The sequence below is a fragment of the Carassius gibelio genome, chromosome B15, assembly GCF_023724105.1.
Source record: "Carassius gibelio isolate Cgi1373 ecotype wild population from Czech Republic chromosome B15, carGib1.2-hapl.c, whole genome shotgun sequence".
NCBI classification, from domain to species: domain Eukaryota; kingdom Metazoa; phylum Chordata; class Actinopteri; order Cypriniformes; family Cyprinidae; genus Carassius; species Carassius gibelio.
Window position 1 is genome coordinate 15,068,320 of NC_068410.1, and position 15,320 is coordinate 15,083,639.

The 15,320-nt window shown below is 37.6% G+C and overlaps 1 protein-coding gene and 1 non-coding gene across 3 annotated transcripts; both read right to left on the reverse strand.

Annotated features, from left to right (window-relative positions):
- Positions 1-1,604: 1,604 nt before the first annotated feature.
- Positions 1,605-1,676, reverse strand: trnap-cgg (transfer RNA proline (anticodon CGG)). Its single transcript has one exon. It is a non-coding gene; the product is annotated as a tRNA-Pro (tRNA).
- Positions 1,677-1,933: 257 nt separating this feature from the next.
- On the reverse strand, positions 1,934-14,850 carry dyrk1ab (dual-specificity tyrosine-(Y)-phosphorylation regulated kinase 1A, b). Of its 2 annotated transcripts, none has more exons than XM_052575626.1 (11): positions 14,133-14,850; positions 9,846-10,042; positions 9,553-9,645; positions 9,124-9,312; positions 8,773-8,920; positions 8,394-8,680; positions 8,147-8,293; positions 6,237-6,377; positions 5,835-6,138; positions 5,601-5,725; positions 1,934-5,514 (listed from the first exon to the last, which is right to left on the reverse strand). In XM_052575626.1, the coding sequence occupies exons 2-11, from the start codon at positions 9,963-9,965 to the stop codon at positions 4,924-4,926; spliced, it is 2,145 nt and encodes a 714-aa protein (XP_052431586.1). In that variant the 5' UTR covers positions 9,966-10,042; positions 14,133-14,850; the 3' UTR covers positions 1,934-4,923. The 2 variants fall into 2 exon arrangements, with proteins under 2 accessions (XP_052431586.1, XP_052431587.1); XM_052575627.1 differs by lacking the exon at positions 14,133-14,850 and adding an exon at positions 13,477-14,074.
- Positions 14,851-15,320: the final 470 nt, after the last annotated feature.

A 15,320-nucleotide genomic window follows, 5' to 3' on the forward strand; every position in this document is an offset into this window, starting at 1 on the left:
AAACATAATAAACATAAAAATTAACTATTTCTACTATTAATTTCAAATGTTCCTTCAATGTAGTTATATCTTTCTTTTGTTTGAAACACACAATGACCCTTTTGTAGATAAAGAATTTTCAAGGATGTTTATTTGTTTATTTATTTACTTGTTTAATGTCTTTTTCACAGTTTATGTCACAATGTGTTAAATTGTCTATCAGTTAAAAACGATTTAATCAGATGTAAATGTTTTTCACTCATAAATAATGACTGCATAGTATGGTTTTGCTTTATAGCAATATCGAAGGAATAAAAATAATAGATTGTTTTAAAGCAGCTTTACAGTAGTAAAGAGAAACATACAATTTAAATTATACTTAGTTTTAGGTCAAATTTTTAGTTATAATTATTTAGTGATCTCATTTGATACTTTAAGCACAGTCTACATAATGCAGCTTTACACTGCCTCATACTAAATTAATAAATATGGACATGAAATCTTAATTTGAGTGGCGTTTGTCAGTCCATATTATCTATCAAGTAGCCTATATGAGTCAATAAAGCCATTTTCAATATTCAAGAAAACAAAAAACAAAAAATCCATTGCTTACTTTAATGTAAATGCACAAAGAAATCAGTAAACTGTGTTAAACATAAATAAATAAACTCGCTTTTTTTCCCCATCAGAACTGAAGTCAGCACATTATCACTGAACACTGACACTCTTGACTCCTGTAGATGGCAGCAGAGACCGGACACATTTTCAGCTCCTAAAAAAAAAAAAAAAAAACTCCTCTTCAAATCCCAAACGTTCAGTGTTCTGCAATCTGCCCAAGTTTGTTTTATTATTTTGTGGCATCAGATATGTTGGCACTGGTGTCTCTGCGCAGTTTTCAGATAATTTGTAATGCTTTTGTCTCCGGGTAAGTTTGATTTTCTCCCTAAATTATCCCACATTTGATCTACATTTGGCAAAACATAACGTTACCGGTGTGGCAATGTGTGTTCGTCGAGAACAGTGTTCATATGATTATACGTTATCAATTATACATTCGTACATATGCAAGATTTTATTTAGAGCCTAAAACGATATGGTCTTCAAAACAACAATGTAGCATATGTAATAAAAGAAAAAAGTTCTAAATCATTGTAAGAATCGAAATACTCCAGATTTATTGGAAATGAATTGTCAAAAGGCTCTTTTAAATATGCCGGGTGTCAGGACCGCGATATTTCATTACCACGTCATGACGTAAATAATCACCTAATCTGAACCGATTCTTGGAAATGAACTGTTCGAAAGAACCGATTCCAGCTTCCAATTATGAACAATGTCTAGGGATAAAATCTAGTATATAACACGCATATAGTCTAACAGGTATATAACACGCGTATAGTCGTTGGAGTATATGATCATATAAAATGTTAAAATCACAGATTACCAAATTTTAGAGAAAAAAAAAATACCCCAATGGAATTTCTGCTATAGAAAATGAAAACTGCATTTTTTCGTTTAACTAGTTATCAGTATGTATTAGTATATATTCTGTCCAGAAGTCAGCACGGAAGATTTACATTGAACGATGCGAGTTTTAAAAATATAAAATCTGTAATGAAAAGTGTGGGCTCGTCCGGGATTTGAACCCGGGACCTCTCGCACCCGAAGCGAGAATCATACCCCTAGACCAACGAGCCGCGCACCACATGGCGGAAATACCGCCTTATAAACTGTTATACAGTGTTTAATTATTATGATCTAATTTTACTTACTTAAGGGAACCTTTATTCATTTATATGCATTATTCGATCATCTATAAAAAGCCTCATTTAACACGTTTGTAAAGTTCTTGTAAGAACTAACGTTACTGGTTACAGACAGTCCTCTAAATTTGACCGATGTAGTGTTAAAGCAACAAGCCAGGGAATAAAAGAAGAAAAAAAGCCAAGAACGCTTCAATTAAGTTATTTTTTATATATCATACATAAGACTGTTTGATTATAATACAAAGGGCATTTTCATATACACAGCAAAGTCTTGACGATCTTACAATCTGTGGACACTTATCCTTTCCCCATGCTGTTCAATTATATAGTGCATGTTGCATGAAAAGGGTCAAGAAAATCTGAAAAGAAACATAAAAATCAATCCAAAAGGCAGAAGAATGTTGAATTAAAAGCCATGATCTTGTGTATCAGTGACATTTACCTATAATGCATTTAAGAGAAAGGGGTAGCAAGTTAGCAACAGACCTAGCAAACCATGAGCATTAGAAAAAGTGTGGACATACATGCGTCATACCCTGTGAAAAGATTCTTTCGGTACAAGTTATAAGCCCTACCTTTAATGTTGTCCTGGTGATGGCAAATGCCTCTTACTAAAACCAATTTGGTACAATGACCAAGTGAAACAAGAAGGATTTAAAAAATAATAATAAAATAAACAGGTAAGCAAACACATGGCAATGTAATTGACATACCAGCAGGAGCAATGTGGTGAGTTCTATACTTCCTTTATTTAAAAAAATATAAATATATACATAAATTCTATTTCAACTATTAAAAAGGGGCTGCATTTCATGAAAACTGCACTAAATCAGGTCTCATTTAGTGACAGCTGAAACAGGTGCACTCTTTAAAAGTTTCTGTAATTTTTAGATTGGGAATTTTTGGAATGTTTGTCAACGTCAGCAAACTGCACTCGAATGTTATATATATATATATATATATATATATATATATATATAAACAATTTGAAATCAAGCTAACATTCAGGTAAACCTTTTTTTCCCGATTACCACTAGCCGTTGTGAGATCTGTAGTTATGCCAAACATGATACTGGCTCAAAGAGATGTCTTTGCGAAAGGAAAATCTTCATATGTGAACACCACACACTTTCTGGCAGGATAGTGTCCCACTGTCTGTGAAGAACAGCTAGATCGAGAGAAGCAGCAAACAGGGTTCCTTCGAAGATAACGAGACCTAAAGTGAGAAGCTAGGTGGTGGTGGGGGGAGTAAGCACAGCTATGCTTAACGTGACTGAATAGTGACTATAAACACTTATCCTCTCCAGACCGACATGCATGTGCCCAGTGTCTGTGTGGCAGCGCGTCACCTCTAGTTTCCCTTTGAATAGCACATCTGAGGCAAACATCCAACCAATCACTTGATAACAAACTCAGACTCAGAGGTCATAGTAGCTACAGAAGACTGCCTGAATAAATACATTTAAGTAGCCACTTAGATTTAAAAAGGTAGAAATTAGCATGTTCATCAAATTAGGTATAAAAGGCAGCATCACTGACTGATAGACCAGGTAAATAAAAAACAAAACACTTTTCTCTCCTCAGAATAATTTGTGATCTCTCAGATACTCTGTAGCCTGCAGAGTAACTGTCAGTGTCCCTTCCCTCCCTTTGACCGGATGAAACAAATGAAAAAGGTAACAAATCAGGGAGGTTTATCCATATATTAAACCAATTTCAGTTTTCGTTACCATTAAAACATGAAGTTCAGCAAAAGTTCCAGTTTGAGATACGAGGATACAGACTAAAATGGATTTAGATGAACCTTGGGTTGAAGTGGTGAACTGCTACATTATTTCTTACAGACACCTAGTGCTATAAAAAACAACTGCTTTGGTATATCAAATGAAAGAAAGACGGTCAATAAAGAAGAAAAAGTAGTATGTGTAAAATTCACAGCATAATTCAAGAGGAGAAAAAAGGCAGTCACATAAATCTCATTACATATCTTCTGTGTTCAACACAAAGAGGCAAATTTATGCAGTTATTTTTCAATGGGAACTACATGCTTGACGGGAAATAAAGAAGAAAATAAAAGAAAGAAAGCCAATCAATGGGAATGAATACCTTCTATGTGAAATCCCACTTCGGCTATTTTAGGAAGTCATGTTAGGGACGTTTGAGCAAGACCCTGCAATTTGGAGTCCCTTAAATGAGAATCTTTGCTAAATAAAGGCCTCTGTATAACCATTCTCATTCACCTTCCCTAACCAATTACGGACTCTTTAAATGTTAAAAAATAGAGGACAGCCATCATCTCTATTTAATGATAAAGTCCAGTTCCTTTTCATTCAAGGTCCAAAAGTCATAAGGCCAAAGGGTTCTCGACGACAGCCTCAGATCCACCTGGATCCGGATCTGTCCCCCCTCATCGCTCCTCAGCTGCTGTATGTAGTCGAAGCCGTCCTGTCTGGAGGACTCCAGGCCTGAAGAGTACTGCACCTGCCTGTCTACCCCCAGCTCCTCCTCGCCGCTAGGCCAGCGTTCACCACCGCTCCACAGCTATGTGCCCCCTCTCCAAGAGTTACACGATACCGACAACACGAAATATCACTGCAAGTACTGCTTCCTTGACACGCTACAGGTTTAAACACACAGCTCTTTAGAGAAGTTTCGATTAAAGGGTAAATGAAAGAACGACCAGCCAAATTATAATGTCCAATGTTTCACTTGTTTGAACTAAACAAATGTTTTGCATTGCTTTACATATAAAAAGCTGTACGACAGCTCACAGCTCTGAAATGCTCACTGTATTGAAGGAAAAAGGGACAAATAAAAACAAATCTCCTAGTTTCCGGTGTAACAGATGGTAAATAAGTACTGTATGCAGGTGAGTGAATCGTCAGATGGGTGTCTCAGATTCACTATGGGTATTTGCAGTATCATTAAACTTATCTAGAAGTCGACAATGTAAAAATGATGGAAATACATATATACTTTTTTAAATACTCTTCAATTTGTAGCGGTTCAGTGATATCTCCCCTCAGAAGTGAGCAGCTTTTATTCTCTATGCACCTTTTGAAAAAAACAGGAGGAAATGAAAACACCACCATAAAAGGGGGGTTGGGGAAACGGAACAAAAAACAAAAAAAAACAAAAACAAGATTCACACAGAAAAACAAACCCATTTCAGCTAAAGTCACGAGCTGGCCATCGAGCTCTGCTGAACACAGACTCCAGTCATCGGAGAATCTTCCCTATCGATGCCTTGTCTCATGCCCAGGTGTCCCTCTGCTATAAAGTGACCAGTTCCTGTGTTTGTGGCAACGGGGTACGTGGGATGTCCAGCCATACCAGTCTCTTGGCGAGGATTTGAGAAGGCACCCAAACCCATACTCATACTCAAACTTCCATTTTGGCTAAAGTCCAGGGTGTTGGCAGGAAGCTGGCGGAGCTGGTAAGCCTGGTTGCCTTGGTTTCCTGTGGAAGAGGAAGATGTGGAGGAAGAGGATGCCGAGGAAGACAGGGATGTCATGGACAGATGACCGTGCACCACCTCCATGGAATCCTGGGTGGAGGCGCTGTTGGTGGGCGATTTGTAGAGTCGCGGCCGTGGTCGCGTTGCTATGACCTGTCCATGGTGATGATGGTGGTGATGGGGGTGCAATGCCTTGGGGTGCTGGGGAGGCACATGAAAAGTGGTTTCCTGGACTGGATGAGTCTCTACAGTGACAGGTTCTGGTCCTACTATTCCAGGCCATACTACTGGTGGATGATAAGGCTGTCTCGCCTGCACAAACAAGGAAAAACATTGTTCAGTCATGAAGGCCAAACTTTGAATTGCTTTTCTTGACCAGATCAACCAGGTGGGCTCACCTGTGGGCAAAGGTTGTCACAGTCTATGGCTGGCATGGCTGTGCTGAAATGCCCGCCGCTGTGCCGATGGTGGTGAGTTGGATCAGATCTTGCTCTGCCACTGGTGCTTGTTCCAGACGATCCTCCTGAAGCAGAGGAAATGAACTGCGTTAAGCTTTATCGAGAAACACTCTACTATCAAGTCAGTTACAACCAAGAGCTTAGAGACCAGAACAGATGAAATCATAGTAGAACCTGAGCTTGAGGATGTACTAGAAGTGGTCCCTGATGACTGTGACTGCTCAAGTGCAGGACTTGTTGACACACTACTGCTCGTATTGGTTCCCTCATCCGTCGTCTTCTTGAAGAAACTGTGCTGGAGGGCATAGTAGGGCTGAATTCTCGTCTTGGGGTCGTAGTCCAGCATTCTGAGAATGAGGTCCTTGAACTTCAAGTAGTCAGCAACTGCGTGGCCGGATTCTCCAGACCGTCGACCGCCTGGTCCACCACATTCAACTCCCAATATGACATGGAGCTTTCGAGAGGCCGGAGGTTTGTACTGCTCACAGAAATACAGAAAGACATTCTAGCAACATTAACAAGCATTGCAACAAACAACAATCGCACACTACTAAGATTGTCATTAGTAACATGTACCCTTTTTCCATCTTTGGTCTTCTTAATACTCCATGTCCCATCTGACAACTTCTCAAAGAACTTCCTGGCTTTTGGTGCTAGGTCCATAATATGATTGGGTGGGATCCCAAGTACTTCAACAATTTTGTTCATTTGGTCCACCTGATAGGGTTTCAATTACATAATTAGTTTGTCAATCAACACTTTTTTCACTATTAACTAGTTGCTTACTGGCATGCCTATTTATAATATACATGTTGTTTATTAATACTTTATTAGTGCTGGGCAACAATTAAATCGCATCCAGTTTTTGTGTACATATTATATGTGTGTGTACTGTGTATATTAGGGGTGTAACGGTACGTGTATTTGTACCGGACCGTTTCGGTACAGGGCTTTCGGTACAGTGCACGTGTGTACCGAATGACGGAATGCTATATTTTGTGTGCGGAAAATAAGTACATTTTCGCGTTTCCAAACGAACATATTAAGTGGCGGAAGTCTCCGCGTTCAGCGCAAATCCCGCCCTGCAGCTGATTCTAATAAGGTCGGCGACACACTGGATGTTTGGCACAAGCGTCTCATGGCGTGACCGTTTTTAATTCTACTCCCATGTTAACAGGTTTTAGCTTGCAGACTGCCTGCGTGACACGCGAGCCACGCGGAAAATGCGTGCACACTAGAAATAGAACCGACTCCTATTTTTCACGCGACACGCAATCATGTTGAAAGTTTTTCCAGGCAAAATAGAATAGGAAAATATGTTTATATGTCATTTTGTACACAAATACATATTAATTCATGACACTTTGATGTTTGAAAGTCTATAGGTTGACATAAATTCAGATATAAATGTAATTTAAAAAATAAATTAATAATTATCGATTTTCAAATATTGCACCTGTCAAACAATCTATTTTGCCGTCAATACTGTTGACGGTGTCCTTTATAAGTAGGCTTTATATTTATGCTCAACATGAAGTATAGATATTGTTGTCATGAAGACAAGAGCCTGGTCTGTCGGCGGTTGGGATTGGTAATGCTGCACTGTAATCATAGATATTTATTTATATTTTTCATTATATTTTATTATATATTTGTTTGAGAGTTAAGATACTTTGAGAACTCTACAGATACTCTACAGAACTCTACAGAGAACTCTAAAATACTTTGCAGCAGTATTTTATTTCTTATTCTTTTTTTATTTTATATATATTTTATTAAAAAGTAAAAAAAAAAATAAAAAAAAAGTGTATAGTAATAAACAACCTGCAGTTTAATGTTTGCATTTCTTACCCTTACTGTACCGAAAATGAACTGAACCGTGACTTTAAAACCGAGGTACGTACCGAACCGTGATTTTTGCGTACCGTTACACCCCTAGTGTATATGTATTATTTATATATAAATACACAGACATGCATGTATATACATACAAGAACATTTTCTAAATATATACTGTATGTGTTTCTTTAAATATACATAAACACACAAGTAAACACACATTATGTACACAAAAACTTTTATTTTGAATACGATTACTCATTGCCCAGCACTAGTATTTAAAAAGCACATATTCTACATCCCTAATCCTACCCAACACCTAAACAACTATCTTACTAGCTATAAATAAGAAGAAAAGTTGCAGCTTGAGGGAAATGTCGTAGTAAATGGTTTGTTAGTAGCGAGAATTGGACCTTAAAATAAAGTGTGACCGTTTGTTTTTTTACACTATAACACTGAGTTTTAGTTATGTAGAATCCAACTCCTGTATTCTGTACACACATTTAACAATTTAGGGGATTCATTCACACATATCATTGTAGTTGTCAATCATTAAACTTTGTATTCACTGTGTTTAAGGACACGGGAAAATTATTTTATTATAATAATAATCATCATTAATAATATTAATACCAACAGCTCATTACCTCATTGGCTCCACTAAATAGAGGCTCTCCTGTATGCATTTCCACCAGAATACATCCCAGAGACCACATGTCTATGGCCAAGTCATATGGCATTCCCAGTAACACTTCAGGGGAGCGGTAGAATCGACTCTGGATGTACTGATATATCTGATGGAGGAGGAGGAATATGTAATCAATTACTCTAAGCATTCTGTGACAATCTCCACACTTTCCGCACATTCAAAAAAAATAAGTCTGTTTACAATACCCTTTGTCCCAGTTGGCAGGAACTCCCAAAGTCCACTATTTTGATGGCACTTCTCTTGGGGTTACATAGCAGGATGTTCTCTGGCTTTAGGTCACAGTGGATGATGCTGAGCTCAGGTGTAGCGAGAAACAGTAGTGCTGTACACAACTGCTGGGCAAACTTCCGTGTCAGATTTAAAGAGACACCTCTGAAGTTCGTATTCCGTAACAAGTCATACAGGTTGTATGACAACATTTCAAATACTAAGCAAAGATGATTCCGGAACATGAAGTGCCGTTTCAAGTGTACTGAGAAAAGAAATGCATTTAGATTTATATATTTAAAATGAAATGCACTGTATGCAAAGATTTTGAAATTATATCAAAGAATGTCTGCTTACCTATATAGTATTTCATCTCTGTGTCATGTTTGTTCATGAGCTCGAGAAGCCGTACTTCAATTTGAGCTTGATTCAGAAAGGCCTTCTTGTTCTTGATAATCTTAATAGCTACCCACTCTTGCTCAGCTCGGTCGTAAGCTTTTACAACCTAAAAAAGTGCCAATTACATTCACTTAAGACAATACTTTTGCTTCCTTATAAGATATTAAAACTGCTTTGAAATTGCAATTACACCATGCATCATTTTGACAGCCATGGATTTTGCGTTCAAAGCCCAAAATAATTATTTAGCCAACAATAATTTTTCAAAAATAAATCTTAAACAATTGAAGAAAACTCTAGATATTATACCTGGCCAAATGACCCTTTTCCAATTAAAGAGTCAATTTCATAGCGGTCCATCCATTTTTCCCCATTCTTGACAATGTAGTCGTAGTTCTCATCATCGTAGCCATCATTGAAGACTTTCCTTTCTTTCTTGTGGCTGGAGTCCTCACCTTGACCTTGTTGATGCCGTCTTTTCTTTTTTGCATAATACACCTAATACAGGAGATCAAGTAAGTTTCACAGCATTTGTCTCAATTCAAAAATCCTTTTGCATTGTTGTGCTCATAACTTGGTGTGAAAACTTCCTAAAAGACTTTCCAGAGGTACAGATACTTGTGATCTAGTATGATAATTTTGTACTTTACTACAACTTTTTCAGCTTTATTTTATGCTGTACTATGGCAAGGAACATAATATAGATATGAGGATAGCATTAAAATCAAGAGATTTTACCTCATTGATGTGTTTGTAGGTTTTGATCAGGTCTATGGAGAGCTTCCTTAAAGGAGCTAAAGTAGGGTCACGAAAGCATTGGGGCATGTGCCTCTGCAATAAAAGAAGGGGAAACACATGGACCTTTTTACAAATTCACATACGTTTGACTAAGAGGTAAAATAATCCAAAGTCTAAGTGAAAAGTAACTGGAAGTATTCATTTCACAAAGTGCAATAACTGAGCGTGCTTCATCCACGTTTATTCACAATGCAAAAAACTAAGTGCATAAACAGGAGCAGAGCATCCAGTACCTGGCTGGCAGTGAGTGCTTGTGTCTGATCACTGTATGGCAGTACAGTGACAGACTGGTCTGTACTCTGCTGGTGACAGTCACTGTACTGCTGGTGCGAATGAGGCATGGGAGCAGCCATCTGAAGACCAGTAGCATGGAAAGAAAGAGAGGGTGCAAGCCGGACAGACGAGGGTTTGCATGCTGAGGTCTCTCCCCCTAGAGGAAATTTAAGCTAAATTAGTGCGTGTTAGAACAAAATTATCCATGTGATCCTTTGAACCGCAAACCTCTTTCAGATTATTAAGACTATACATCTTCTCTGTTTTAGGAAAGAAAAACCATCTCTGGGATTTTTATGTAACAAAAATTAAGCATAGGCTTGTAGCACAAGAACTTAAACACAACTGGATATAAAGTGAATATATACATATGTACAAATTATTAATTGTTATTAATCTTTCTCAGAATATAGCAAAACACATCCCTGTAAAAGGAAAGCCACAAAAATAAAGGCAATAACAATTAAAGCATAGCAATAAAAAAAAGACAATTATTTAATATAAAAGTACAGAAAAAAAAAAAAAAAAATCTCTTCTCAATTTCTAAATAAAAAGAAAAAAAGACTACAGTGCAAATTTCATCTTAAGTACAACATTTTTGGTCAGAAATCGGTCCTTTTTTAGCTGTAAATTGCGATAATTATAAGAAGCTTGCTCATATATCAGCATCTCTTGCCAGGCAACACAATGCACCACAGCCACACAGAATCCCACCACTATTCAGAATCCCAGCAACAGCACCTAATTAGCATAGCCTATCACCAAGAAGATACAGTGTGATTTGGCAAGCCCATCAATGTTCAAGCCAATCACAGAAGAGTATGCAAATAGCCTACTTTTGTTGCCAGGGCAGAGCTGCTCCCATTTTCCAATAAGAAAACAAGAAATAAACAAGAAATAAAATTGAACTTTGGCACACTTAGATGAAGCATCCACCACATTGGAGCCTGACAGCAAAATAGCAGCTCAGACCCCACTCATGGTGTAGGAGCGGAGAATGATTCAGCTGACCTAACTGAGGCAGGGCAAAGAATTCATGTGATCCACAAAATATCAGAGGATGGAAACACTTCTACTGCCTCAAACACAACCATCTCAAACGATTTTCAGGACAAAAGCCTATGAAATAACATTTTTATATTTATTTACCCACATAAACATTTTAAATTGCCTATATTTTTATTTTTAAAATGTGCAGTGATATATCATTGAGATGCACATTGTATTTATGTTTTACCAAGGCATATTTCTCAATATCGGCTTGATGATTCATGTTGTAAAGAACTGCATGCAGTTCACCAAGAGATAAACTGAAGTATGTCACAGTACAAACAAAAAACATTGCATTCTGCACCACAGAAGATGCTCTTACTGCATTTAGAGTTCTGTTTTAGTGATTTATACGCAGCTTTTATAACTCAAAAAAATAAATATGAATTAATAGGCCTGTATTAAAAATTATAAAGTTGGTAACAAAATATGTGAACAAGGCCCTGCAAATATAAACATTAAATAAAACCCTCTGAGGTGCATTTCATTATTCTGTCACTCATTTTACATGAGTACTACTCAGATTGACATTTTATTTCTGAATCTGATTAAACTAAAAAAAAATAACAAGAAATACAATATAATCATTTTCTCTGTTTATTGACATGTGATTATCCTGTGTCAAGGGATGAAATCAAGTTTAAATAATGTCAATAAATTAATTATAAGATTTGCTTTTAATAGCACTAACAAGACCTAGTTATATATGCTTTGTAATAACAAAATAATAATAATAAATTATGCTCAGGTGCTTTTGACATTTAATTGATCCTTTTCAATTACTTTTATTTCATGGCATGTCTGGTTATTGTTAGGCCAGTTAAATATTAATGCAATAACATGCAATAAATTCCCTTGACTACAGTACAGTAAGGGACTGTGATCATTAAATGGCCTTCTTATGTTGAATGCACATGCAACAAGAACAATTATGGCTTTCCATCAAACATTTTCCAATTGACAATAAAGCTCTGTAACACAACTGGTCCTTACTTATAGTGTAATAGTGGGTCAGCGCCACGTAATTTATGACTTTTAAGATGGCCAGTGACACCTTCTCAAAATACAAAGTTAAAATGTGTTACATGTCCCAGAAATTATTCCACTTATTTGATGTGGAGCACAAGAACAAAAAGTAGGTACAGCAGACAGAGACAAACTTCACACAAGTTATGATTAAGACAAAAAAAAAAAAATTTAAATCTTGTTTTTTTTGCTACCCGCTAAATATTCAAACTAATGTCAAAGTGACTAAATGCAGACATGATAAACAATGAACAACTTAAACCGTCATTTTACAAATTTACTAATATTACCGCAGGAATCAATAAAGTAAGACCGGAAGTAACTGCACAACAGTTCTGCTTCAAAACAAGAACAGATGCAAACAGCTAACCTGGATGTATGATTTCCAGTATCATTTAATTTCATCTTAATTAGCTGTAAAATGTTTGATTCACTTGCAATAAGTGTTAACTAACTTATCTTCCCACATTTCAAACTTTCCTTGCATGAATAGAAAGGCTGCAAATAAACTGTGATAATAAAAAAAAACATCACAATAAAAGAGGAACAATTTATAGAAATTACAACTCATTTCAAAACTGAGCATGTAAAGCATGCGTTCGTACTTTATTTTCCGATTGCTTTTTTAAAACGTGGGTTACACTGAATTCATATTCCTACAAGTAAGCCAAAGTTCACAACTACTACAGACCTTTGCTTGAGCTAACCAAACATACTTAAGTGTTGAATAAATAAAACTTCCCCCATTAAAGTTTCCCTAGGTTACATAAAGTTACAATTAATCTCTTTTGTAAACAGCTAATAAAAAAGCAAGCCCTGAAATAATACTAGAGGAGATCAGAAGGATTTCAGCACCACTGAAACTCCAAAACAATGGCAATAAGATGGAGAGAAAAGGGATACAGTACAGATCCTGGTCCTCTTGTGCATGTAGGCCCATTCCTGCATATCCAGCAGACTTATTCTTCTAGGGTGACTGTAATAAGGTTTTTACACATAACTAATAGACAGCTTCACAGGAAAGAACAAATACTTTAGCCCTTGTTGAATTAGGACACCTGTCAATCCCACTTTTAGACTGCTGTGGGAGGAAGTGATGGACAAAAAAAATGGCATTTGACACAGATCTACCTATGAACTTCCAGATTAAAGTTTACCTCAGGCAAACAGATGCAGCAAACCACGACCCTATTTTTGAAGAGGCATTTCTCTGTGCATAACGCATCTGTAACAGCTGTACTTTTATTATGTAACTTATACAGCATCCCTAAAGCTGAACCTTCAGGTGACACTGAGGCGAATCGTACAACCTGTCCTGTATTTACCTGGTCAGAGACCATCATCCATCTGAAGAAGACGAAAGCCTTGTCTTACACAGATTAACAAAAATAATTTTAAACAGCGTACCATCCATTCCTTCCTATTATCTATTAATAACTTGAGAGAAACCATTGAACACTGAGCAAACTAACCAGAGTTAAACTGAGTGACAGTGACAGGTAACGCGGACCTTACCTCTCTCTAGATGGCTTAGCCATTCATCGGGCTCGATCGGACTCGTTTAACGTCTCCATCGTCACGCTAAAGTCTAAACCCGTACTACATGACAGAGCAATGTTTGCTGGATAACTATGGTTAGGCATCACATCCCTGGCTAATGTCAGCCCCCCTCCCCCGACAGGAAACCAGCCTGATGGCTAACTGACAACACGCTAGTCATGGGGCTTCATCATCATCATCATCCAAACACTCCCATCACAGTGATGTGATGATACACTTCTGTAATCACCAGCTGGCAGACTTTCTGCGGATAGTTAAGTTATATATAAAATCGTAGGCTGAGCAAGCCCCACATACACTCTGGCAGTCTGACCTAGCGAAGCTACACGGGGTTAATTTACCTGTTAAACGACGAACAGACTGTCCTAAAACCTTAACAAATGCTCACTAGTCGGGCTTGGGCGTGTAAAAGCAGACACTGGTGATCGGATGAGCTATCTGGTGCATGAACAAAGATCGCTAACTAACGTGAGTGAAGTTATTAATCGGCTAGCCATCTAACGTTAGGCCAAATCAAGCTAGCCTGTAGCTTCTACCAAACAAGCGGGTTGTAAACAAACCAACAAAGGCCAGAAGATTCACTTAGACCTCTACAAATCTAAAATACTCACCTTTGATGGTGTGATCTTCATTTAAAGTCCCAGATACAGTAAAGTGAGGCGATTGATCCAGTTTCTCTACGCTGCTTCCGATGAGACACCCCTAATATATTGAGCCAGACGGGGCTAAATGCCTTCCTATTTCGACTGACAGGTAAAACAGCGTCTTTCCGATGCGTTTTTGCCCATGTCAGATCTCATTTGTATATTTATCATGGTTTGTAAGTGACGATTTGATGGCTAGCGGCTAGTTAGCGCTCTTTCTCAGTGACTTTAACGAACGCGGCTAACCAGCTAACGTTAGCGCTCGGAAACGCACAATCAAGATCATTCGCTTATGTAGAGGCGGAGACGCGAATTAATTGTTTTCAAAAGCAAAATTAGTCACAAAAACACCAACGCCATGCATATATCATGGAAAGCGCTATGTGAAAAGGTGAACAAAAACCGTTAAGCTTTTCTGTCAGTTTTCACAAAATGGCGCGCGATCCAAACCTGCGCAGCGGACCGGCCCGAGACACGGACTACTAGCCCAGTAAATATAGTCCTGACATTCCGACTCTTTGTCCCGGTGTCGTTTTCAGTCCCACGCGGTTGGTGAAGCCTTTCCAAAACTGTCACTGTTACGAGCGCGTGACTGCATTATTCCGGCGGGAAGCGAAAACATTTGAAAGATTAAAAAAGCAACTGACAAAATGGCGACAGCCTGGGCTGTTGCTATGGCAACTGTCAATCAAGCACCCGAGTACCCGGATGTTCAAATGACGATTCAAAAGGGGGGGGGGCAGTAAAGGTTGTTGCACGCCATGTGTCAATCAAGTTAAAGGAACTTTACACAAACAATAAATTAAGCATTTTGCAAAATGCTGAACTATTTCAAACAACACTGGGGTGCTTTTTACTATGTATTGACAGCTGACGCGTAGTTTGTGGACTATCAACTATATTATGCAAAACGCGGTGTTTACACAATAATGATGTATACACAAGTCTGTTTTAGCTCAAATATGCTGCATGTGCTAAATAAAAAATGTATAACAAATGATATAAGGTCTTAGGATAAGTCAAATTTTAAAACACTAGAAGACATTGCGAGTTTATTGTTATAAGTTGGGTTTTATCAGGTTTATCTGGTTTTATGATATTAAACGTTTATTAAAACGTTATGTAGGATTACAAACTGACTTTCTAGGGTTAATG

What these genes read in the sequence shown, in the direction of transcription:
- dyrk1ab (XM_052575626.1), bottom strand. Translation starts at nt 9,965, where the DNA reads ATGGCTGCTCCCATGCCTCATTCGCACCAGCAGTACAGTGACTGTCAC. An exon ending in AAGCACTCACTGCCAGCCAG is followed by an intron (nt 9,646 to 9,845) that starts GTACTGGATGCT and finishes CTTTTATTGCAG; the next exon opens with AGGCACATGCCCCAATGCTT. An exon ending in GTGACAACCTTTGCCCACAG is followed by an intron (nt 5,515 to 5,600) that starts GTGAGCCCACCT and finishes TTGTTTGTGCAG; the next exon opens with GCGAGACAGCCTTATCATCC.